Source organism: Sander lucioperca, chromosome 7 (assembly GCF_008315115.2).
Source record: "Sander lucioperca isolate FBNREF2018 chromosome 7, SLUC_FBN_1.2, whole genome shotgun sequence".
Lineage (NCBI taxonomy): Eukaryota > Metazoa > Chordata > Actinopteri > Perciformes > Percidae > Sander > Sander lucioperca.
In genome coordinates, this window is record NC_050179.1 from 9715414 (window position 1) to 9741960 (window position 26547).

The 26547-nt window shown below is 39.9% G+C and overlaps 2 protein-coding genes across 3 annotated transcripts; both read left to right on the forward strand.

Annotated features, from left to right (window-relative positions):
- The first annotated feature begins 71 nt into the window (after nucleotides 1-71).
- On the forward strand, nucleotides 72-6622 carry fan1 (FANCD2 and FANCI associated nuclease 1). 2 transcript variants are annotated; one of them, XM_036002842.1, is made up of 14 exons: nucleotides 72-1320; nucleotides 1351-1544; nucleotides 1625-1765; nucleotides 2498-2699; nucleotides 2783-3016; nucleotides 3108-3239; nucleotides 3329-3437; nucleotides 3526-3645; nucleotides 3769-3933; nucleotides 4055-4217; nucleotides 4300-4403; nucleotides 4493-4687; nucleotides 5175-5303; nucleotides 5430-6622. In XM_036002842.1, the coding sequence occupies exons 1-14, from the start codon at nucleotides 368-370 to the stop codon at nucleotides 5565-5567; spliced, it is 2979 nt and encodes a 992-aa protein (XP_035858735.1). In that variant the 5' UTR covers nucleotides 72-367; the 3' UTR covers nucleotides 5568-6622. The 2 variants fall into 2 exon arrangements, with proteins under 2 accessions (XP_035858735.1, XP_031138363.1); XM_031282503.2 differs by having other exon boundaries at nucleotides 72-1544.
- A 432-nt stretch (nucleotides 6623-7054) lies between these two features.
- Nucleotides 7055-26130, forward strand: LOC116038274 (disintegrin and metalloproteinase domain-containing protein 10-like). The gene is made up of 16 exons (XM_031282507.2): nucleotides 7055-7305; nucleotides 9907-10057; nucleotides 12570-12688; nucleotides 12776-12934; nucleotides 13478-13578; nucleotides 15788-15937; nucleotides 18214-18306; nucleotides 18400-18583; nucleotides 19385-19548; nucleotides 19663-19846; nucleotides 20571-20721; nucleotides 20811-20994; nucleotides 21103-21211; nucleotides 21325-21545; nucleotides 21645-21771; nucleotides 23162-26130. The coding sequence occupies exons 1-16, from the start codon at nucleotides 7239-7241 to the stop codon at nucleotides 23383-23385; spliced, it is 2388 nt and encodes a 795-aa protein (XP_031138367.1). The 5' UTR covers nucleotides 7055-7238; the 3' UTR covers nucleotides 23386-26130.
- The last annotated feature ends 417 nt before the right edge of the window (nucleotides 26131-26547 follow it).

The following is a 26547-nucleotide window of genomic DNA, read 5'->3' on the forward strand; positions in this document are numbered from 1 at the left end:
TTGCGTTTAGGTAGTTGACAAAAATATCGATGTAGTTGGGATCGATTAGTACACCCTAAAGGCATTCTGCGCTCCGCTGGATAAGCCTGAGAAGCGAGAACGAGAAGCGGGATTATTATTATTGTGCACCGCTCCTCTACGGTATGTTAGCTTATGTTTTGAATTGACAGTCTTTTTATATTCATGTTTTGTCGTTTTTCTAATGCATAGAAGCACCAAACTACAAATGTGTGACAATATAAAATGAAGCGTTTCTTTTTGAGCTAACGTAGGTTCGCTAGAGCTATATCATTAACGTTATCCATCGACCCTGTCCACACCGATAATTCTCCTCAGAGTAACGAGGAGCACAACTTCCGCCAGCATCATGACCGAGAGAGCCAACAAAGACAAACTCAAGCGAAGTTTGTCATTGTCCAAGAGTAAGAAGAAAGGAAATGTCAAAAGTGGGATTTCTGCCAGTGCTGCCACCACAACTCCTATCACCTCATTCTTCAGCAGCCAGCCTCCACCTAAATTGTCCTGTCCCCTGTGTGCCCAGTTGGTACCAAGATTCAAGATCAATGAGCACATTGATTTGCAATGTCAGAACTTTGAGAGAGGAGACAGCAGTGTCGCCTCAGCAAGTAATAGTGTTTTGCCAAGCATCCAGCTGTCACCCAGAAGGAATCCCCCAAAGTCTCCAGAGCTGGATCCAAATAAGGAAGAAGAGATCAAAGAGACAAGCCCCTATTTCAAAAGGAATAATTCTCAGCAGGCACCACGGGAGATAAAAGGAAAAAGTGTGGTCAGGACGATTGACCTGGGAAGTCTCTCCTCCAAGTTATCAATGAAATCTCATAAGGTACCTGAGAGGACGCAGACAGAGGATAAACATGCACAGATGTGTCCTGAAAACAAGATATATTCTTCTGAGGCGCTCAGCAGCTCACAGAAAGAAAATCAGAGTTTAGAAGACAAAAAAGACTATGTGGCAGTCATTGACCTTACACAAACTAGTGCAGACACTCCAGTGGAAGATCTCACATGTTCAGACAAAGGATGTCATCTTGAATACAAACCATTTAAATCAGAGACTTTTGAAAAACGAGTTGCTCCAAAGCTGCGCTCTTCTTCCTCCAAACTATCAAAGAGAAAGATGGGAACAACTTCCACTGGCAGGTCTGATTCCAGAAAGAAAGCAAAATATAAGGGGAGCAGCAGGGAGCCAGAGGAGTTGTTGTCTAGTTTATATGTGGCAGAGATGACTGATACGGACCAGATTAAAACTGAGGTACCTTCTACCACTCCTTGTGACCCCTCTCTGAGTTCAGAGGAAACTTATGAGAAAGGTGCGGCAGCGATCAATAGTAATTCACTGGCAGAGTCGGGTGCTGAGAACATCAGCAGTGACCAGGTTGTCGAGAGCTCGCATACCCCATGGCTTCCCTACTACCTCCGTAACTTCCGGACTGTACTACAGGCTGTCCTGGAGAATGAAGACGACAGGTCATTGTTTAACCAGGATGATATGTCACTTGTACATGCATTTGAGAAACTCTCAGGTATGCTGATATATCACTACTTATTGTTATTTAATATAAAAAAAGGCCTCATCGCTCATATGTATGTTTCCCTCTCAAAGTCATGGGGCAGAAGCTGTATGTGAGACTCTTTCAGAGGAAACTGAAGTGGCTCCAAGTAAATAAACTGGATTATGAAGAGATATGCAGTGATCTGGGACCTGTTGCTCAGGAGCTGGTTCAAGGTGGTTTTCTACAAACAGGTAAGTAATCCATAATAATACGTTTTTCACATTTTGCCGCATCTTTAGGAGAGTTAGCTAAAACCTATTGTATTATTGGCATGTGTATAATTATGATGTTAATGAGGATTGTGTTGGTTACATCTTTACAGAAGAAACACAATGAAATGTTTGAATAAAAAACTGGCTCCACTTCTGGACACTTTTTAATCCCTCCTGTATTGTAACTACTGTTCCTTAAAGGTGGTATAGATTGTAGATCAGAAGATAGAAAAGATGCATACTGGGATAAGTTCCTGACTGCTCCCCCCTGCTATTCTGCACAAAATCCTCCACTGCTTAGATAATGAATGGATTGATGAAATTGTTCTATATCTAGCACTGGGTTCCCAAGGGCCCCCAAACTCTGGAACAGTCTTCCTGTTGAAATTCGTTTTTCTACCTCAGTGACTTTTTTTAAATCTCTACTAAAAACTTATTTTTATAAATATGCATTTCTACATTAATTGGTCTTCATGTGCCTAGTCGCTTTTTAACTTCTACTTTGTATTGTACCAATCGTTTTTGCCTTACTATTTTTTTTTTTTATGTTTTGCAAGCGCTTTGTAATATTGTTTTGCAAATGGATTTACAAATAAAGTATATATAATAAAGAATATATGTTATCCTGCTGAAACATCACATCACCCCAACATGTACATTTTCTGTTTTTCTCTTGTTAATGCCCTCCTGTGCTGTTTTTGTATATCAAAGAGAGTGACCTTCAGGACTTGGGGGAGGCTCTGGAACTCCTGCCTGCTCCTGAACTCAAAGCTCTGGCTAAGACTTTCCATCTGGGCAATTCTGGGACTCAGAAACAGCAGCTTGTGGACGGACTTCTCCGTCTAAGCAGGCAAAAGTCCTTCTTCTCTCTGACCCCTGCTCAGAACAACATTGGGGCTGTCATTCTCAAAAGGTGTGATGATCAAACACATTGTGCTTATTCACAACACTAGTATTACAGTAGTGATCTCACCCCTGTTCTCTCTAACCTTAAAGGGCAAAGCAGCTGGCAAGTTCCTGTGTGCGCCTGTGTCGTCGTCCTCGGGCTGTCTTTTCTCGTATTCTTCTCCTCTTCTCTCTGACGGACACCATGGATGAGGAGGAGGTGGTGGGTGGTGGGCAGAGCCAGCTCTTCACCATTCTGCTGGTTAACTCAGGACGCCTGGCCTTCCCAGACTACACAGTGCAGCGCACAGCCAAGGTGTTCCAGGACAGAGAGGATCTTATCAGGTTAGGGTCTGCCAAAATAGTTACATTTATTGTATTTTATCTAAGCAGGATAGCCAAGAATAAATACTCACAATTCAATCTATCACACCAGATATGAAGCATCCATGCGAGCCCTGCAAGAGGTAGTCTCAGCTATGCAGGGAGGTCAGTGGGAAGAGGCCATGGAGCTTTACACTGCTGCCAAAAGTGTCTGGCAGGAGCTGAGGAAAAACCATGACCTCAGGTGACATACTGTACATTTATTTGTTTCTGTCTAAAACAAAGATATAGAGTCCCTGGATATAATGTTAACATTATCATTGTGTTGGATAGTCACCAGGAGGAGCTGCCTGTGTTTCTGCGTAGCTTCACTACAGGATGGGCTTATACTCGGATCTTATCCAGAGGGGTAGAGATCTTGCAGAGGCTACGTCGCTATGAGGTTTTCTGACCATATCCACTCTCACACAAGTATTTAATAAGTTAAAAGTATGTCATAAAGACATTATGGGTCTACTTTTGTGTTGCAGGAGGCAGTAGAGGAGCTGCGGTCCTTACTGTTGCAGTCCGTTTGCTGTCCTGACAGCCGAGGACGATGGTGGGACAGACTGGCGCTAAACCTTCATCAGCACCTAAAAAAACCTGAGCAAGTGAGCATCAGTATCTGTGGTTCCATTCACCTCTTTAATACATTTTATTTTATTTTTGTGTGATTGTGTGCTTTGTAACAGCTGTTGTGTTTTTCGACGGTGGTCTTTTCCCATTGCTCCTAGGCTATTGGTGCTATCAGAGATGGGCTGTCAGACCCTTTGGTGCGAACTGGACATAAACTTTCTCTTCATCAGAGAGCTGTGAGGATGAAAGAGTCTGCCAGCTTGAAGAAGTATCACCTGCACCTAAAAGACCTGCCCACTATTCAAGTCCAAGATGTCACACATGTGAGTTTAGCACAATACAGTATGTCAGTATTTGGGTTTCTAGGAAAATAAACAAGTGCTAATTGTTGGGTGTATGCAAAATAGTACATTTATGAATTTGTGTTTGTACTTTTGTTTCCAGGTGACCATCCGGGGACAGTTGTTCCCTCATGAGGGGGGCATGGGGAAATCTAGGTTCCTTTTACCAGCAAATGGAGAGGGGGAAGAGGGTGATAATGCCACTGTAATATGCTCTGTGGAAGAGCTGTCTTTAGCACATTACCGTCAAGAAGGCTTTGACCAAGGTAAGCAGTTTTGCTTCACCTATTAATTAATTTTTTTTTTTTTTATCACCTTACCATTGCATTGCCATTGTTAATGTAATAGGGATCCATGGAGAGGGCTCAACATTCTCAACCTTGTTTGCTCTTCTGCTATGGGACATCATTTTTATGGAGGGTATTCCAGACGTTTTCAGAAATCCATACCAGGTAAAGTAAGCTCTACGTGTGTTGTTCATGTTTGCAGGATATCTGCATCTACTGAATACCAGTTTAACTTCTCTCCTTTCTTCTTACAGACATGTCCACTGGATCTTTACACTGACTGTTTCTATGAGAACAGAAAAGAGGCGATCGATGCTCGTGTGCAGTTACTAAGGGAGTCATCTGTGGAGACTCTGCATGACATGTTAGAAGATGTCTGGACCTCCCAGGAGGGTAAAGTGTGTTCACTGGTCAACTGGGAGCTTTTCTCATCCCTTCAACAGGCGCAGGTATTTTAGTCACTCTTGTAAATATACTACTTTGTGGGCACACCTATAAAATCTAATGCAACAGTTAAGCCATGAATTATACGTTTACCAGGATGATAGATAGATAGATAGAGAGAGAGAGAGAGAGAGAGAGAGTTACTTTATTTATCCCGAAGGAAATTAATAATAATGTTCATTTGTTTTGATTGAGACTGTCAGCGAGGTATTCATTTGACTATAGCTTTATGATTGATGTTATAGTTTGCAGTAGTGTTGAACTGGACTTCATTATATTGAGGTCTGTTTAATGTTTTGTCCACCCCATTTACAAACATGAGGGGGGAATGAATATTAGAAACACATTTCAATATAATGCATCCCAGTACAACACCACCACTTACTACGACCTCAATAATAAACATTACATCACATTATACTTTTTATGAATGTTACTGATGCATGTGTTACTGTAGGTACTAACATAACCGCTTTTATACTCTAATTGCAGTCTCTCGTGTCATGCCTGGGTGGAGCCTTCTTAGGAGGGGTAATAAAACGAATGTCGAAAGACTACAGACACTGCCGTGGAGGCTTGCCTGATCTAGTGGTGTGGAACACCTCAAACAACAGCTACAAGGTGAGCTGTTGAATTAGATATTTTCCTTTATGTATGGCTTCAGACACTGTGCTACCTGATTCTTTTAAGTCTGGTTACATGAATTATACCGCAGCATGCAATGTGATGTGGGGTGTCTTGTTGTAGCTGGTGGAGGTGAAGGGGCCCACTGATCGGCTGTCCCAGAAGCAACAGATATGGCTGGATGAGCTGCAGAAGCTGGGGGCTAATGTGGAGGTGTGTCACGTGACAGCTACTGGAGCCAGAGGAGCTCGTCTGGAATAAACACAGACACAGGAAAACTGACTGATAAGACTTTGCTGCTAATTATTCAGAGTGTGTGTAAAATGGAAACATCAGCAGACAGAAACTCAGAAAAATCTGTGAGCTTTTTCTGAGTCTGGTCATCTAGAACAGATGTTGATGTTTATCTCAAAAACTACATCTATCGTCCATCACAAATGTAATCCCTTTTGAGTATAGTGAGTATTATAGCAGGGAGTGTGCTTCATGACATGTGGCATTAAACCACTGCCTTCAACAGGAAGAGGTGCATCACAAGATTTAGATCTTTGCTGAGAACGGCCAGGATCAGAAATAGCTTCCCTACAGATAATCAGAACTGATGCATGAAAGGAAATGCATCCAACACCCACACCAAACTGATGGTATTTCCATTTCTTCGGCAACACTATTTTCAGGATTTTGGGTTGCCAAGCAATGAAAACACACATTTAGTTGGCTGCTTATGACAGCTCTACAAGTTTGTTATGCAAGTAATTACTGTGATAACATGCCTTTAAATAGGGCTGAGCGATATGGAGAAAATCAGATATCACAATATTTTTGACCAAATACCTCGATGTCGATATTCCGACGATATTGTAGGGTTGACAATTGGTGCTTTCACAAAATATTTTCACAATTAGATTTTAGATAAATAATCATCAATAATGCAGATATAATGATTAAGTGGTTAAAGGCAAATAATAGAACAGCTAGAACAGTCTGGTAAAATCAGAATATTACATCACTTTATTGTTATGCTGTCTTTACACCCAGGAAAAGACAACACTTACCATATTATGATATATATCTAGTCTCAAATCACAGTACGATATATTATCTATATATTGTCAACCTTACCTCTAAATATGCTGTTTTTCCACTACTCTACCAGATAAATTAAATAATAGGGCTCCAATTAATGATTTTTTAAATTTTTTTTATAGATTAAGTTGCTATGTTAAGTTTTTTTCTCCATTAATTGATTAACCTTTTGGAATGTCAGAAAATGGTGAAAATTACAATTACAGAGAGCCCAAGTTGTGATCATCACATTGCTTGTTTGGACTAAAACAACAGTTCGAAACCCAAATGATTCAGCTTACTACAACAGCCATCACAGTTGATAAAGAAAGACACAGTTGAGAAGCTGGAACTTGGGTGAGTGCTTTAGCCAATGGAATTGGCATTTTTGTTTAAAAATGACTCAAATGATGAAATTGATTATCAAAGCAAACCAGTTATTAATTTTAATAAAATAATATATAATGGTATTAAACAGATCTGTCACTGAACTGTCTTTATACTGTATGTATAATGTAAGAACTGATTTGACACTGAAATATTAAAAGACAACTTTGGTATTATTTTTCTGTTTTCTATTTTAACTTTAATGGTGGGGGGAAAAGATGTATACATACAGTGCATACATTACATTACACCCAGGCATAGTTAATGGTGTGCCTGGGCGGACTGTAATGTATGCAGGCCTGGATCATGGATGCGTTTGGGGGAAGGGATCATGGAGGAAGGGATGCCAAGCTGCCGTGCGTCTGACGTCACGACGCTGGAGCGAGAGGAGGCGATGAGAGGAAGGTGCAATAAACACACAGGGCGTCTGCGCCTATCTAAGTAGGACAATAAAGTGGAAAAGGTATCAATGTTCTAACAATGGATTTGTCAGACATGCTTCTTCTTGAAGTTTTCCTTTTCGTGTACCTACTAAACTACACCCAAGGTGAGTGAGGCATTTCCAAAGAAAACCTTACAAGTTGTGTTGAATCCATGAAGCTAAGAGGAGAAAGGCTGATAGCCCGTTAGCTAACAGGAGGGATCAGCAGGGCCTGCTTGTTATGAAGAGGACTGCACCCTTTTGCAGTAGTACTTCAAGCTAACAAATGATATATAGTGTAAAAGCTTACTTGGATTCGTGCAGTTGATTGAAATAAACCGATATTGATTAGTTATTTCTGCGTGTTGTCACCATTTTTCTTGTCAGGTTTGGGTCGGTTTTGTTGTTATCGTGCGAATAGCGCCGACAGCCATTGTTATGAGAAGATGGAGATGCCGACTGGGTTAACGGACCGTTAGCTTTGTGCTAGCTAACACTTTAGCCTCTAACGTTACGATTTCTGTCAAAAATAATACATGAAGCCACTGTCATTATGTTACCTGCACCGTGTCAGGGTTTACGCTTAATATGATCGACAAGTTTTCAGTTTTGCAGGCATCATTTTGTTTCTGTGTTGAGACTGGCCAATGCTGTGTCTTAGGCTAGCGTTATACTATTGTCTCTATTCTCTAACAGTAATTTAACGTAGCATACGGTACTGTCTTTTACTTAGGCGCAACAACTCTGTTTTAAGTATTTAGAAAATAATTGGTCTGTATGGGTTTTTTTTGGAACGAAATTACCCCTCCATAAAAATACTGTATTTATTTGTGATGTAGCTACGTTACGGCATCATTTATCCGTACTACTACACTACTGCACCTTTATTATGTCTCATCTCCTCACTATATCATTATATTATATTGTGTTATAATGTTAACGTTACATTGACTATTGCACTATATTGTATTATATTAATACAGACAAACACTTGCGTTTCATTACTTAACCGTATCAGTCTGGTGTAACGTTACACTGTTTACATAGACCTGTTGACTGCTGCTATAAATCACACCACTGTTACTTTATCATGTCATTTTCCTCCAAATACTGTTGTATAGTTTCTATTTGATTCTATTCTACTTTTGTTTGTGTACTCTTATTATGTATTTCTACAATAATCTGTATACATTTTTGTTGAGTCTATTGTACAGCTGCATTTCCTGCTGGGGATCAATAAAGGTGTATCTTATCTTACTGTGTTTTTAAATCGTTTAGCAGTAAAATACAATTAGCCACATAGGACTCAAATTTACTTCTAGAAAAGTCTCAGTCAGTTGTAGAGTCCATGTTTATATTTGGCAATCAGAATATTTTAAATCTCAAGCTGGTTCACTTGTCAAATTTTAAAGTATCAGTCCCAACATTTTCACATAATAGGGCCACGTCCTGTGGTAAAAGTAACATCAAAAGAATGTGCTTCACCACATCATGTTATCAATCATATGTTGTTTTGTACAGGTCTTTAAATAATTTGCATGGTTTGTATGATCTGTGAAGCTGTTTATCTTATTTTGTAGGCCTTAAGAGATTAAGCTAGTTCAGAATAGTCATAGCCTTCACTTCTCATAGTCACCTCAATGAAAAATTTAATGTTAGCACCTAAATATTTCATACTTCCCATGAACAGAGAATTAGCTGAAGCCTGGTCTACTTACCCATGTTTTTTACATAGTTACACTGAATCCTATAATTTATGACTCACTAGTCAGGCATAATTACCTCTCAGACAGTCCTAATTACATATACTATATTTACTGAAAATACTTTCTCTTGGTTTAAGGGGCAAAGATCAGATCTTATAGACTCGCCGCCAGTATGCTTAGTTTACTGTCTAAACATAAAAAAAAAACAATATAACTTTAAGAAGGACTTAAATAAAATCAAAATTACTATGTTTTCTTGAAATGGAGTCTGTCAGACTCCTTTTGAGTGTGATGCAGTGAAATGGGTGGGAATCTTTTTTCTTCAAGCCCACCACCCACTCTTCTGGTGGCGAAGTAATTATGCTGTGACGCTGGAGGCTGTTGTTAAGCACAATTCCAAAACTGGCTGCCATTTGACTTAAATATATTTAGCTGAATTTTAAAACACGGACCATACTGGTTTTCTGTCATTGTACATCATTTTAATCCTGCCTGTCAAACATCTGCCTGATCATCGAATTTTTTGTGGACCTAAAATATAACTTACTCTAAAACGTAGCTGTTATACTCTAATATCACCTTAAAGACTCAAATAAGATGATCTAATGCTAATCTTTTTTTCTGCCATCTGCTAAAAATAGTTGATGTGACAGACACACTGTGGTACCAAGGCGGTAACAAACTTATGGACTTTGATGTTAGTATTTTCTTTGGTAGTGTGCAATTTGCCCTTATATGTTGGTTACCTTTTCTATAATCTTTAATTTAATTTCTGTGTAATGAGGCACACCTATAGACATTTTATTTATTGGTCCACTTACGTACAGACAAGTACACATACATGTACAACCCAGAATGAATGACAAAAAGATTGTATCCATACACCTAGGGTGTCTGTGTTGTCATTTTCTTTAATTCTATAAGGATATGCATTTAATTGTATATCATCAGCATATCATTGCTTGTCTTTTGTCTTTTTGTTTTTGCTGATAACATGAGTTCCTCTGTTCTTTTCACACAGGACACTATAGAAATCCCCTGAACAAGTACATCCGTCACTATGAAGGCCTGTCCTACGACACAGAGCTTGTGCACAGCAACCATCAGAGGGCTAAGAGGGCGCTCTCTCATGAAGACAAGTTTCTTCATTTAGATTTTCACGCCCATGGAAGGTTTGTTTTCCCAGATATTACCCTGAAGGGACATTCTGTTCTATCATGTGGTCATTCTTCTATTTTTATGTCTCCTCATCTATATCTTTATTTACCTGACTGTATGTTTATTTGCAAAACTCCTCCCCTATGCCTACATTGTTTTTGAATAAAGGTGGAGGTCAGGATTGGAGGATTTTAAATCTCATCCTTAGTTTCTTCTGTGTAGTTTCCATGGTCTCCATTAGAGAAAACGTGATTAAATCAATTGGTTGATCATCAGGAAATTACCTAGCTATATTAACTATTTTTAAAAGTCGATTAATCGTTCAAGACTTTTTTAAAGCAAAAATGCTACACATTCCCTAGTTCCAGGATTTCAGTTGCAAGGCTTTCCTGCTTTTCTTTGTCATATTAAACTGATCATTTTTGGGTTTGGGACTGTTGGTTGGACAAAACCAGTCATTTGAAGACATGAATTTTGCCCAAACAATTAATCGCTTTAAAAAAGATTATTTAGCAGATTCATCGATAATAAAAATGGTTGTTCGTTGCAGCCCTAGTGAGGGTTTGTTCCAATTTCCTGCCACAATCTAAACATGCAGGTTAGGTGAAGTAGAAACTGTAATGTGTTGGTGTGTCTGTTAAGCCCCTGACACACCAACCCGACGGCCGACCGTTGGCAGAAAAGGCAGTCGGACTGATCAGCCGACTCCCCGAGGTCCAAAAAGTGCTTCGGAACACACCGAAGCAACGCCGACTTGAGCGTACGTTCTGCGCGTGCGCGAGACGTAATACATCTCCATAACAGCAGGCACTAATCTGTATTGTCGCCCAAAAAATGAAAACCGGCAGCTGATTGGACGAACGCGTCACGTGGGTCTGGCTGCTCCCGAATTTTTCAACCAGGCATAATGGCGGCTTCATTCGGAATACAATCTCATATTTTACTAAAATAGTTCACCGAAACGTGTTTCTGAAAACATTTTAAGTGAGAAATAGGCCATGCAGTTGCTGAATCTGTCTTCATTTCAGATCGACAAAGGTCAGTTTAAAAGAATTTCGTCAGATTTTGAGAGGCTTAGTCACGCTCATCCCGCTCGTCATTTCCGGGTTAGCACTCCACCAATCAGATTGGTCAATGAGTCTGACTGCCCGCCCTCCGACCCAGCAAGTCAGGTCGGCCAAAATGAAGGCCAACAGCTCCTCCGACCGACGACGGCACGGAACACACCGAACAGACTCGAGTCACTGACCTCGCCAGACTGTCCGACAGCCGATTATCGGGTTGGTGTGTCAGGGCCTTTAGTTAGCCCTGTGATGAATCAGGTTTTTTTCCAGGGCGTTTCTGTACACTTGATACCTGGGTGGGAACTCCTTTTTAAGGTATAGAAGATGGATAGGTGGACAAATGGAGTCTTTTCATGGTTCTTCATCCAGCACTATGAAGAGGTGGTGTTGTTTGATAGAAAGTGTCCACACTCTCCATGACAAAGTCAAGACCATCTGGCTGGGAGCTTGGCAAAGGCTGTTAGTCGTCCTGCATGTAGCAGGGCCTGCTGTTCCCAAACTCTGATGCTGCCTAATAGGGAAGAGAACGAAAAGAGCTGTGCAAACAAACACAGAGAAGGAAGATGTCTGTTCTTTTGAAAAGAAGGAATGTGTCATCTTTTTTTCCTTTGAATTCATGACAAAGCTCAAAACACAACTCAAATTCTTACATTTAATTTGCAGCGCCCCATCCACCTTCCACTTGCTGGTGTTGTGTATGGATGTGTTTTAAAGTGCTCATATTATGCTCATTTTCAGGTTCATAATTGTATTTAGAGGTTATATCAAAATAGGTTTACATGGTTTCATTTTCAAAAAACATTTTTGTTGCTGCAGCTCCTCTTTTTACGCTGTGTGTTGAGCTCTCTGTTTTAGCTACAGAGTGAGGCATCTCTCTTTAACAGATTTATGTGCCATCATGTCTAGTTTGACTATACTTTTCTGATCTAAAAACCGACCCCTGTTTTCATGCAGTTAATTTAACTGCTGTCTGACCTACAGAACAGTAACTTACACACAATACGAGCACAGATGCATGAGCACTGTGTAGGTGTTACATGAAACCCAAGGTTTACTGTAGTATCTTTGTTATCCTGCCATTATGTTTAATAATAATATTTGTTTGTCAGCATTATTTTAAAATGTCCTTATTTTTTGTTCCCTGTCTTACAAGAGAAGACAGCAGTTTTCCTTCTGCAACAGAAAACAGCGTAGATGTTTTGTCTTTGCCAAACCATGCCATGCTCTTTCTTTCACCTTTTTTCCCCTTTCCTTTGCATTTTCCTTTTTCTCAAAGACCGCGTGAATATTGCTTACTTTCCAAAGTGAGACCACTGTGTGAAATGGATAACAGCAGCAGACGGTTTCGGACAACAAACTTCTCGCAATATAGATCACTTTTCCCATTGTTATCACCTCTCTCTTATCACATTAAAATGTCTTTTTTTCCCTGTTGCCCATAGTTTCATTTCTTTGATTTCAGGCATTTTAATTTACGAATGAAGAGGGAAACCACCTTGTTTGCCCAAGATTTCAAGGTAGACGTTTCAGGAGATGAGATTCCATTTGATACCTCTCATATCTACACTGGAGAAATCTACGGTAAGATTGTCCTTCTCATTATAATATACTTGTTTTTATGCAGTGATGCTTGATCTTGTGTGAATCCTCTGTAATTTGGATTCCTAGGTGAGAAAGGTACCCTGACTCATGGCTCAATCGTGGATGGTAAGTTTGAGGGCTTCATTCAGAGCTATCATGGCAACTACTACGTGGAGCCTGCTGAGCGATACCTGGAGGGCAAAGACGTGCCCTTCCACTCAGTCATCTACCATGAAGACGACATACGTGAGTCCCCAGCTACTTCAACTACACAAATACTTTGACGTGATGAAATCATCAAGTATTTTTAATTGGATGCACACATATGTAAATGTGTGAACCGGGAAGTGCAAGGTTAGGGCAGCTCAGCTGATGGAGGCAGACTGGTGTGATCGACCCCCCCAAGGAGCAGAGATACCCGGGGTACTCATTAGCTGAGTAACACAATCTTTCTCTCGGGCTACTGGCTGATTTTAGAAGTCTTTACAATGTTGGTACTGTTAGTGAGCACCAAGCATACTTCACTACACTGGCACCCCCTATTTTTCAAATCATCTGTGTACATATTGTAAGTGGCTGAGGGGCAAATTAAACCCAAGTGTGAGAGGAATCGCTAATGAGAGCAACATGAAAGTAGCAGCTCACATAGCAAAGCTAGGCTCAAGTGGCATGTAAGTAGATCCATTAGCTGATCATGAATAGCGCCAGAAATAGAGAGACTCAGGGGGTTAAGTAGCTAACATTGTCTCCCATAATCCTAACTGTGTTGTGTCTGCCTCTCTCACTCAGACTACCCGCACAAGTATGGCCCAGAGGGAGGCTGTGCTGATAGCTCAGTGTTTGAAAGGATGAAGAAGTACCAAGCTTCAGCCGTAGAGGAGCCACCCAAGGTGAACTTAACCACAGTAAACCCTTTCAGTGACTATTAAAAGGAGTTTGGGGGAATTTACAGTTTTCTTTCTTAGTCAGGTTCAGAGATACCCATGGATGCCTTTTAAGTCTCTGTGTGCACTTTGAGGTTATATTGACTGGTGAGAGTAGCCTATCTCAGCTCAATTAATTTTAATTAATTAGTAGCTCATCACAATAGCAGGAAATAAAAGTTGGTTGCTAAATGTTTTGTACTTTGTTTTGTCTAAATTAGGGATGTATGCAGTTATGACTTGACTATGACTTTAAAACTCAGAGCCTGAAATACGCAACAAATGGCAGCAAATGTCCAAAAATTATAATTCCCATGGAAATATTGTATGTTTAAAACTATGAAAAAAGTGACATTAGTACTCATCAACACACAATATTAAACAAGTAAGCTTGGATGCTGTTTTGTTAACTGGTCAAACATTAGTTAACACTTTGACATTCCGACGGCCCGCCGGCGGGCCCGGACAATCTTTTGTCTTTCAGAATCTGTAGCAGGCTCAGATGTGAAGATAGAGTGAAGATATTCATATCATACGAAACTAGACGATCTAAGGAATCCAATGGTACCAACTATGTAATGCTTGTCGGCAACGTGGCTAAATAATGCTCCAAAGTTAGGCTAAAGTTCGGTGAGGGAAAAACTAGCGTGGTCATTTTCAAAGGGGTCCCTTGACCTCAATTCAAAATATCTGAATGAAAAGTGGTTGTGTGGGTACCCACAAGTCTCCCCTTTACAGACTTACCATACAGACCTTACAGCCATACAGACTGTATGCTAATCCTATGCAGTTTGGGCAATAACCATGCAGTTTTTCTCATGCAGAATACATGTGTTATTTTTGCCTATTCTAAAATGGTGTATTTTAATAATTTTGCATACTGAGGTCTTGGAGTTGCATAAATTGGGTATGACTGGAAAGCTGACACTCTTGTGTATTAAATGAGGGGATTGGGAATTGGAGGGACTTGTATTAATGTGTGATGATGTCAGTCTCCATTGTAGCCATTTCAATTTAGTGAGACCATTTCAATCAGGAGAGAGCTCATTTTGAGTGAACAATTATTTATTGACATGCACAATAACAAATTATAAATTAGAAAAGTCTTTGGCAATTAGGCCCCATCGTGACTTCATGAAATTCCTATTCTGACGTCATCATATGTTAGAGGGGGTTGAGATGCCGTGGATAGTGTAGGATACCCCCGTAGGAGTCTGTGATGGTCATAAATGAAGAGGATGCAGAGATCTGGATGAATGAGAAGAGGAGCGAGCTCTGGTTAGCTCAGAGCTGGGAGCTGGAAATAATGAACTGGAGGTGAACGGGGGTTTGCGGGGGGGGGTTGCAGCGATTCACACTGAATTGAGAGCTGACAGCAACGGAGAGGATTTAAATACACATTTAAATATTGACAGCAAAGATGTGCTTGGCTGAGAGAGATTGTGGTTAAATCTGGATGGTTTAATTGGTTGGTTTAACTAAAATAGTAAACACCCCTAATCAACTGATAAGAGGAAGCAGGAGAAGAGGGAGAGTGAGGGGAATAAGAATGAGTGAGTAACATAAGATAGTCTTCCTGGCTTGCTTACTTGGTGTTTTAATGCGGTATTTTGGAGGGATTTTTGATAATTTCTATCAATTCTCGAGTGGCAAAAAATCTCCATGAATTGTGGAAAGCTAGTTTAATCTCACTGTCCAGTGATCTTTGAAAAACCCTGCAGGCCAATTTACAACACTGACTGCTGTTCTGAATATTTTCCAGAATCCTCAGGGACTCTTCTAAACAGCTTCATGAAAAAATATTCAGTCCACTGTACGACAAAAACAAAGATGCTAGCTGGAAATTACAGATGTCCTTCAATGTTCAATTTGTATCACGCAAACCAAAAATAAAATATTATCAGTTATATAAGTTTATATGTTTCTTTCCAATATATGTTTCCCAAACCAAAACATCCGTATTCTATTATATTGTTCTTATTTCTTACTTTTTTCCCACCATATTATTGTATGTGACACATACAGTACATTTTCCACAGAAACATACTGAACTGCAGCTGAAAAACCACAGCCTAAAAATACCCGACATTATTTATTTAGCCACGATTTGGTTGAAATGTTATGTTTATGTTTTATTTAACTTGTCTTTTTTCTACTCTTCATCTTCTCACACCAGGTGCTCCACACTGAGGCGGGCTTTAATGACCCAGTGCTGCTGAGGAAGAAGAGGATGGCCCAGGTTGAGAAAAACACCTGCCAACTTTTCATTCAGACTGATCACCTCTTCTACAAGTACTACAAGACCAGAGAGGCTGTGATTGCACAGGTATTACACAGTCCCTGTCACTCACTTGACACTTGATGCTGCTGTGGTGCTGTTAGAATGAGATTTATACACATTTATACAGTAAGTATTTTTTTTTTTTTGGACTGTTGGTGGAGAGGCAAATTTTTAACCCAGCAGTAACATCATATACAAGACTATAAAGGCTAATTAGTAGTGATGTTACGTTCTGTGCCGAGGCTTCGACGCGTGTCGAGAAATCCCGGAAGTTTTCCGTGAAGCGTGTATCGAGGCTTGTATCGATTTAGACAAATGATGTCATTGATGACATCCGAAGCCTCGCTGCGCGTCTGTACCACGTGACTGGTTTTTGAAGTGGTTCAAATCCACACGGTTTTATTATACATCCATTATCTACACACGCACATTCACTGCCCTCTGCCCAATTAAACCATTGCCACGTACCAGTTTAAGATTGGCCTACAAAACAATTACCCCTCCTGCTATTATATTATGACCCTATTGATGTAAACACGTTTGATAGCCGCATTCCTCTCAAGGAAATTGGTTTATTAGGGACTGTTCGTTATTTATTTCAGGGGCCACCGGAGGAGTTTTGGGATCTTTAGTCAAAATAGACCTGACCCTCCCTTCATCAGCAACAAATTTTGGATGACCCTCCAAAATGATATGGAAAAAAGGAATGACCCTCCCCAACTATTTATTGATGCCTTCTGTACTGGTTTGCGCTTGGCAAAGACATACAGATAGCCATTGTTTTTTTACAGCCATGACATATGTGACTAAACCTCTGCATTCTCATCTTACGCATCACACTCCTCTGTTATGGTGTGGTGGCCATTTCAGTAGATTTACTCACTAACATAGTTGTGGAAACACAATAAGCATGGAAACTAAATGCACACTTCCTGCATTACTGCATTACTTCAAATACTAAGTTACTCATCTAGTAAACTAGTATTCACATGAAATAAAACAATAAAACATTGAGACCATTCAGCAAAGCACACTGGTTGCTATGGACTCGTCACTAGGCTTCCTCAGTCATTGTATATTTTAGCATATAGGTAAAGCTGCCAAAGCTGAACATTATCCAAAACTCCATTTCTCAGACGAACGTCAATTTGGGAGCTTGCATGCTACCACTCCTTCCTTCTCAAATGTCTTGAAAAGGCTGTCGTTTATATATATATATATATAATATATATATATATATATATATATATATATATATATATATATATATATATATATATATATATATATATATATATATATATAATATCACCGGACCGAAAGGATATTTGAGTCGGACCTCCCGTCTCATGCCCTACTGGCTTGGTGCAGTCCGCAAGCTTTGACTTTTCAAAATAAAAGCTTGCGTCTGGTCCATTATGTTTTCGTATGGTGTTTTGGATGTTTTTGAACTAAACAGTACGGCAATCATGCTAATGAATAAAATTATTTTTTCATCAGATGTCTTAGTTACAACACGATGGAGCTAGCAAAGCAGTTTTGTGTTTATATGTGTGAGCGGGATTTATTCAGTTTGGGAAATACCACGGTCTAAAGCTACAGTTCAAATTGTCTGGCTGACTAAATAGGGAGGGACCCATCTGCTAGCGATAGGGGCCGAGACTGAGAGAGCTACATGGATAAATATGCACCAAACAAGCCACTTTGAAATGTTGCTGTTCTCATGAATACAAAAGTTGGGTGACCCTCCCCCTTAGACAAAAAAATTTGGATGACCCTCCCCTCAACAAAGAACAAAAAGACATGACCCTCCTCTATTTTCCTCCGGTGGTCCATTCCATAAATACCGAACGGTCCCTTATACAGTTATGTTAATTATATTATACCACCAGAAAATACACACAATATTGATATGAATGGATTACGTGGAAATTTGTATTTCTTAGTCTTTACTGGCGCAAAATTCAGTCAAAAACTGTCTCTGATACAGTAACACAGATCACATAGATCATCAGTAATATATCTGCCTGTTTTACCTCTTTGACCAACAGGTGGTATTGTGAGCAAATGAAGCCTCGAGAAATGAACCTTTTTGCGAACCACTTTGCTGGAAAGCTTCAATGATTCATTAGGCTTCATCTCGCCATCACTACTAATTAGTATTATAATAATAACATTCACACACTATCATTTTCATTCGCACTGTAGTGAGGCCGGCTGTGGGAAACCACAACACTAGCAGACTGAGGTGGACAAAACACAGTAGAGTACAGTAAAGTACACTCGTGGTTGAAGCTTTTTGTTACGTCTTACTCTTTCAGATATCCAGTCATGTCAAGGCCATTGATGCTATCTATCAGGGCACAGACTTCATGGGCATTCGCAACATCAGTTTCATGGTGAAAAGGATCAGGGTAAGTGTCATACCTATTTTAAGTCTTTTGTTGATTTTAGATTTGGTCACTTCCTCTACCCTCTGACCTCATCATCATCATCCTCTTGTGTAGATAAACACCACCAGTGATGAGAGGGACCGATCCAACCCGTTCCGCTTTGCCAACATCGGCGTGGAGAAGTTCCTGGAGCTGAACTCGGAACAGAACCACGACGACTACTGCTTGGCTTATGTGTTCACCGACAGAGACTTTGATGACGGGGTGTTGGGTTTGGCCTGGGTGGGAGCCCCCTCAGGTACTGAAAGACAGTCATCAGTGATCAGAAACTGCAAATAATCTGTCCTTTTAAAAAAGATGAACAGTTTTTATTTTGATTTATAACAAAACAGAGCATACCGCTCACAACATGAACACATACCCCCCTCAACCCCCACACACATCAAATTGGTCCTATTTTTAAAGCATTATATATCACATAATGTAACGTATAATATTCTTTGTACTGGGTTGGATGCACATTATCATAAGGGACACCCTATCTTGTTTGAATATGAGATTATTCTAAGAAAGCACCTGAGATTTACAGTATTTACTTATCGGAATTACACATTGCAGCTACAGCAAGGACTCAGTGGTATTTGGGATTGCAAATGCTGATTCTGATGTTGATTTGTGTTTCAAATATCAACTCAGACAATATGCAGATGTGATGATTCCCAAAGGTTTTCATCATGGCCCTAGCTATATATTGGTTGCACTCTGTAACTGGTGAAATAGTAACTAAGATGTTTTATGTTCTACATTCTTGATTTGAAGTTTTAACGGAAAATATTGCACTGTTGAAATCTTCAATTTGCTGTTGGAGTTTATGTGTCTCCTGCTGGCAATGACAAATAATTTGAATTTAACATGTTCTGTAAACATGTTGACAAATACACTCATTATGTTTTGAAGTAAGCCATTATGTCATCTGGACATTAATTGAAAAACTGTCATGACATTTATCAAGATTCTCCCTCTTTAATGAGCAAAATCCTTCAGGTTTTGTAGCTGTGGTTTGGAAGGTTTGTTCTAACTTATGCTTTTTCTTTCCCAGGGAGCTCCGGAGGCATCTGTGAAAAAAGCAAGCTGTACTCAGACGGAAAAAAGAAATCTCTCAACACCGGTATAATCACTGTACAGAACTATGCCTCCCACGTACCTCCAAAAGTCTCCCATATCACTTTTGCACATGAAGTAGGACACAACTTTGGCTCCCCGGTGAGTTACTTAGATGTATCACATTTATGTACAGTGAGAATTAATTTATTAGGCTCGCACACTTTCTCCCGTCTTCTTTTAACCTGTGCTTTTTTTTTTCTTTCTCATTCTCAGCACGACTCTGGATCTGAGTGCACCCCAGGAGAATCCAAGAGCCAAGACAAAAAGGAGAAGGGCAATTATATCATGTATGCAAGAGCTACATCAGGAGACAAGCTCAACAACAATAAGTTCTCCATCTGTAGCGTGCGCAACATCAGCCAGGTGCTGGAGAAGAAGAGAAGTAACTGTTTTGTCGGTACGTTTTCATCTTAACTGTCCAACTTGAGGTTTTGTAAATTCTGATTCTGCTCTCCCTGTACTAATGAGTGTGTGAGAGTTTAACCCCGGTGCCCTAATTAGTGATTTATTTCAGCCAGTTTGAGAAGCACCAACACATTGGCTGGTATTAGCTTTGAAATGCAATCTTGGCTTTAGTCCAGTGTTATTTTTACTGACAGTATTTGACATATTGCGGAATTTTGCTTTGTAATCTTGTTTTTTCTTTTTGCAAGTGTCACACTTAATACAACTGTCAAATCGGTAACATAAAATAAACAACAACTAAAAAAGCTTAATTTATTTAGCACATGCTGTTGTTTGAAGTCTCATGCATATCCATCTGGGCTGATATAACTGGGAAAATATTAGATATTGGTGTAGGCTTCCAATACCTCGGTACACCCGTGCTGCATTCTGTTTTTGCCTTTCCTCAACCAAACTTACAAAGAGTGTGTTTGAGTTTAATGTTGCATTTGACTCTATCAATGGTCTGCTTCTATTTAAAGACTTTGGTATTCTTTCCATGTTTTATTGCAGCAACTAACTCTCTAACAGTATTTGTTTGGTTGGGTTTTGTAATGAGACAGATCTCATAGTAAATGTCTGATTTCTAATACACTTTTAGCCTTCAGTCAAAATATTTATACATGTTCCAGTTTTTGGGGACCAGACTCAATATTATATTTTTCCTTCCTAAACAGAGTCAGGTCAGCCCATCTGTGGTAATGGCCTGGTGGAGCCAGGAGAGGAGTGTGACTGTGGCTACAGTGATCAGTGCAGGGACCTGTGCTGCTATGATGCCAACCAGGCTGACAACAAGAAGTGCAAATTAAAGCCCAACAAAGTCTGCAGGTAGATGTGGATGTTATTTTTGTGTTTTTGTTTGCCTGACCGTTTTGATTTGTGATTATTCTTGACCAATCTCTTCTGTTTCCCACCAGTCCCAGCCAGGGTCCTTGTTGTACTGCTGAATGCTCTTACAAGGGTCGTAATGAGAAGTGCAGAGAGGAGTCAGAGTGCGCTCACCAGGGCATGTGTAATGGAGTCGGTGCCCAGTGCCCCACATCTGAGCCCAAGGCCAACTTCACCGCCTGCCACGGAGAGACTCAAGTCTGCCTCAACGGGGTAAGTGGCTGAATGCTTCACACCTAGAAGAACTGGTTATTATAGCATCTTTATTTTCATACCAGTCAGCCTCTGATCTTGCCTGTCCTCATGCTCCTCCCCCCACAGGGCTGCTCTGGCTCCATCTGTGAGAAGTATGGGCTTGAAGCGTGCACCTGTGCCAGCCAAGATGGCAAGGATGAGACTGAGCTTTGCCATGTGTGCTGCATGGAGAAGAGTGAGTCATTTACCTTTTTCCCCCCACCTTGATCACTTTTTTAAATATAATGTGCTTGAGATTTTGTCTTTATAATTTAAATGGTGTTGACTGACTGTGATTCATCTCCACAGTGAATCCCAACACATGCAGCAGCACAGGATCAGAGCGCCTGGCTCGTTTCTTCAATAAGAAAGTGACCACGCTGCCAGCCGGCTCGCCGTGCAATGACTTCAAGGGCTACTGCGACGTTTTCATGAAGTGCCGTCTGGTAGATGCAGACGGACCGCTGGCCAGGCTGAAGAAGGCCATCTTTAACCCAGAGCTCTATGAAAACATTGCAGAGTGGATTGTGGTACGTATCAACTTCGTGATTCTGATTGGATGATTGGTTATTATTATGAGGTGTTTTTGTATTGACTGTGCTTGATTTGTGCTTCATTCTCTTCTCTAGGCCCATTGGTGGGCAGTGTTGTTGATGGGTATCGCCCTCATCATGCTCATGGCTGGCTTCATTAAGATCTGTAGTGTGCATACACCAAGCAGTAACCCCAAACTTCCCCCTCCCAAACCACTTCCAGGTGAGTCCAGAAATGTACAAAGAAAGTTAATCTCACCAGAGAAAATTGAACTTATTTATAAATATATTCTAAATGGTTACACATGGTTTATATCGTTTGCCATTTGACTGATAAACCATGTTTTTGTCATGTGTGTGAACAGTTAACCTGTTCACATGGATGTACCACCTGCTACCCAACTGCACTGAAACATGTTCATTTGTAGTTGAAGGGTTGTTGTATTAAAGGTTTGTGATATCGTGTCCATCCCCTAACAATAAAATGTCCTGGTTATTGCATATGTTAAGCAACATGCATAGTGTGAAAAAAGCAAAAAACTAAAGATATCTGTTTTTAAGATGTTTACATACCTCAATAAATAAAAACATTAGGCATAATTACAGGTATGTTAACCAGATAGTACACCAAATACTGAAATGATGGTAACTGTTGTTTTTTGTTGCCTCAATAGGCATATGATGAAATTGTTAATACATTTGATGATTGTTGCAGTGAAATAAGCTCAAATTCTTAACATTTCCAATTACAATGGTCACAGTGTTTGTGAAACTCTTTTTAGGTTTCAACTTTCAGCATTGAACTTTTTAAAATAAGTTATACTCCGAAAGAAAGTGAATCTGGCATGTTTGCACAGGCTGAAAGGCCCATACCCATACATGAATGTGAACAGTATCATATGTTTGATTTATTTCTGTAGTTTTTTTTTTATTATTTCAAATTCTTAGGTTTGGTATGAATGCCATTAAATGAACATAGAGGGAGTTTAGTAAAATCTTCTTTATTGCCATACTGATTAACACAAGTGTGAGAGAAACTTGTTGAAATCTTTGGTCATTAAACACAAGCAGTGGTCCTGGGTCATACTGTGAGACATGTCTAATGGACAATTTAAAGCTAAAACAACCAAAAAAGGCTCAGGTCAGATATTTAGGACCAAAATGCCACAATGGGACTGCTGCTATGACCTACGTTTGCAAACCAATCATTTTGCAGAATTGCATTTCACGTCCTCTTTTTCCACAAGCTAGTCACACACTCCTCTTCAGAGGTTTTTCAGTGCGAAGTGGCAGCACCATGGCCAAAACTTGAGAGCAGTGCAAAGGAATGACTCAAGTTTTATTTTTTTGTGATTGTAGTGCTACAATTCTCCACACTTTCATCACATCATCTGACATGCCTCCAAATTGATATCGGACGTACAGTCTGATACAGCCTGCGGCCACAATTTTATTAGACTCATCTCTCACAGTGTCACATGTAATGAACTTGCACAATTGTTGTTATTGCAGTGTAGGCATCAGTAGCAGAGTGTCAGTAGGTGCAATTTAGTTTGCAGTAAACCCGCAGTCTGTCTTTTAACAAGCTCAATTAACGGCCTCTCTCCTGACAGGCACTTTGAAGAGGCGGCGAGCGCAGCAGCAGCAGCAGCAGCTGCAGCAGCAGCAGCAGCATGCTAACTCTCAGGTGCAGCACCAGTCTCAGCACCCGCACGCCCACCAGCACGGACACGGCGGCCAGCGGCAACCCCAGAGGCAGCCTCAGCGGCAGGCGCAACCCCAGAGGCACCACCGTCAGCCCAGAGAGAACTATCAGATGGGCCAGATGAGACGCTGAGACCCTGCATCCTGCCCCCCTCCCCCCAATGCCTTGGCTCCTCCTTGTGCCTACAGTGGGAAACAAAAGCGTCACTCCATCCAAAGAAAAGCCTGACATGGTTGTTAGTCATCATATCCTCCATTTACAGACAAAACAGACACGTGAAAAAGAGAAAATACTATCTAGCAACTCGATTGGCTCTTTGTGGAGTGGACTCAAACATCAGCCATTTCCAATGCAGTGCTATCTAGCATCCCGTTCCATCTTTTATTTTTCTTTTAAGGAGTGCCAAGGAGTAAAGGAATCATCTGTAGCTTTAGTACATTCTGTGATGTGTTTTTTGTTCTATTGCAACGTCTTCTTGAGTGACACGCTCGTGGCTGCTGGTGAATTGTTCAGTGATTTTCTTTCGCCGTTCTAGCCAGGAATGAGAGACACTCAGTGGGGATTTGCAGCACTTTTGTGATTTACACATGTCAAACGGCAAAAGACACAGGCTCCGGTCTCTCGTGCAGACCGTCTTCTGCATGTGACTGTACATATTTAGTGTAACATAAGTGAAAACAAACTATTTCTTCTACTGTAAATGTGTAATTCTTCACTTATTTTCTTTTATTTTTCGGTTAGTGCTCTCAGGACTCTTAACACATAATTGAAGGAATGATGGTTGTGATGAGTTCCTTGGACGTTGCTGTTGAGGATTTGGCGCCATCAAGTTCTCTTCGCAGCCGTCCAGTCAGGTGGATCTCTTTCACTTTGGTTAGATTGCTAGATTTCAAATTTGAACAAGGTCACCATATCCCACTTTTTAGGCCTTCTCTGTTCAAGGTCCCTTTGTTCATTTTTCTTTTATTGTCTTGCTAACATCATGATTTGCTCATGTTGTGTAACAAGCTAGATGAGGTAAAGAGTCATGGGAACAGAAAGGGAAGATCACCTTTTATTGTCTTTACCGATATGTTTTTGATAATGAAGAATGAATAACCACTAACTGAAGCTGATGATAATTCTAGATATGAAGGCGAGGGAACATAAAGGCTGCTGTGACTTAGTTTAGAAGTGAGAGTGTATCATGTTACAGAGTTAGTAAACATGAGTGTGGAAATAAATTTAAAAATGACTCCAGTGTGGATGTACAAAAAAAGTAATTATATTATTCTTCAGATCGCGAATCTAAGAACTTTTCAATGTGGGCATGCAGACACATTTATTAAATGTGACTAATAATTGACCAAGGTCTGTAATATTTGTATGTCACGCAACACTATTTACTTTGACAGCTATTAATGTTAGTCTTAAAGCTAGTGGAAGGAGCAGTATAAAGCAGCAGTATTGTCACACTATTCACACATTTCCTCAGTGTGTTCACTAGTTTCACAAGAGACAAGCTGCTGTTTTATTTACAACTCACCTGCAGTTATCTCCCGGTCAGATTTCATCACATACTCAATCCCCTTGAGAGCTCATGAGTGCAGGCCTCTGTGTGAGTTAACATCAGCGTGCCATAAAACTTTATACAACTGATCTTTTTGTGCACAGGTTTTATAAAAATACAGGAAGCACCTGTAAAGTTTCTGGAGCCACTTTAAAGGAGTGAAGGAGATGTGATTGTTTTTTGTTGGATTGTTTGACCTCAGGTGTTTTCTTTCTCCCATCGCTGCAGCACAGCATGGGGGGCATTTTTGATAATGATAACATGATAACACTAACCAAAAGGATGTGATAATCTGGCCATGATATGTTGTGCAAAATCTCATGATTTATTCATCGCGCAAGCATTTCACCCACCATTCAGATTTAGCAAGTGGGTGAAAAGTTTGTGAATTTTGCATTAGGTATTCGGCAAAGTACGTTTTTGTGCTCTGACTTTATTTTATCCTGGCATTATTATTTGTAAACGCATGCAATACTAATCACAACTAATATCTTACAACACTGTCCTGATGGTTGTAATAATCACATGTGCTCTGGAGGGGACATTAAAATCAGTGTGTCTCAGTTAAAAGTTTATTTCACATGGCAGATGAATTAGGCAGGTCAGCGGTCACTATAATATGTCTGTACAATATGGAGCTCTTTTTAAATTTCCTCTTCTAGGCTGGATCGCGCCCGTTAAGCCTCGCGGATTTACATGTAAACTTGTATAGTACTTCGAAAATTTGCATTTCATTTGAAAATGAAAAATTACATTTTGATACATCAGTTTCATTTTTTGTATTCTAATTACAGAGTAAGTTGTTCAAAGATGTTCATATGTGACAAACTTTAATCTCCTCTAAGTTATTTATGTTCTTATATGTGCTAGTTGAACTGAAGTCTGCTTATGATACTTTTCTCCACCATCATCAATGGTAAAACAATTCAGGGTGATGGAGTTAATGTTACATTCTCATTTTTGTCTTCGTTCCCCCTGTGGCATGGTTTGGGTAGAAGAGCAGAAGAATAATGCCTGTAAATTTATTTTCTTTTTAATTTCGTAGTCTTGGTAAAGTTTTTAGATAAACGTGCACTGAAAATGTCCAAATTGAGTTCAAATGTTGTAGGTGATGTAGGCCGAAAGAACACAAGATTAAAAAGTAATACTACTGTCTGATTTTAATGTTCACTGTGTTTTATACAGTATCGGAAATTTTTGTTCACTTTGAACATTTTTACAAAAAAAAATTTCAAATTGTATTGTGCAAAGAGATGTAATTTTTGGAGTACTTGAAATGCATTAATTAAAAGACTTGTTCAAAATAAAATAGACCCCTGTTTACTGTCTGTAATGTGTGCTCTCTTTTTCTATTCCTTTGGTGCAGTTTTAGTTGTGTGAATACAGAGATGTAATGCGGAGATATTTTAAAGGGCACGCTCAGCCTGTGAACACCGTTGTATAATGTCCTCTGGGGTTCCTGATGATGTTGGTACAGTTGTTTCAGATTGGGCTTGAGATCTATAAACTTATAAAGTCTGCATTAGGACTAGTATTGTGGAGTTTGAAAGATGTGGGCATTTTGGGTCTAAAAGACGCTATTAAGTTGCATCATGGGAAGTACAAGTTTCAGTGTGTTTTGGCCTTGACCTGTTTTATTGTACCTTCAACTTGTTTTTGGTTGCATTCGTGTATGAATGTATACGGCTGAAAATCGTTTAGCAAAATAACAAAAATGCATCAATGCTTAATTAACTGCGTTAATG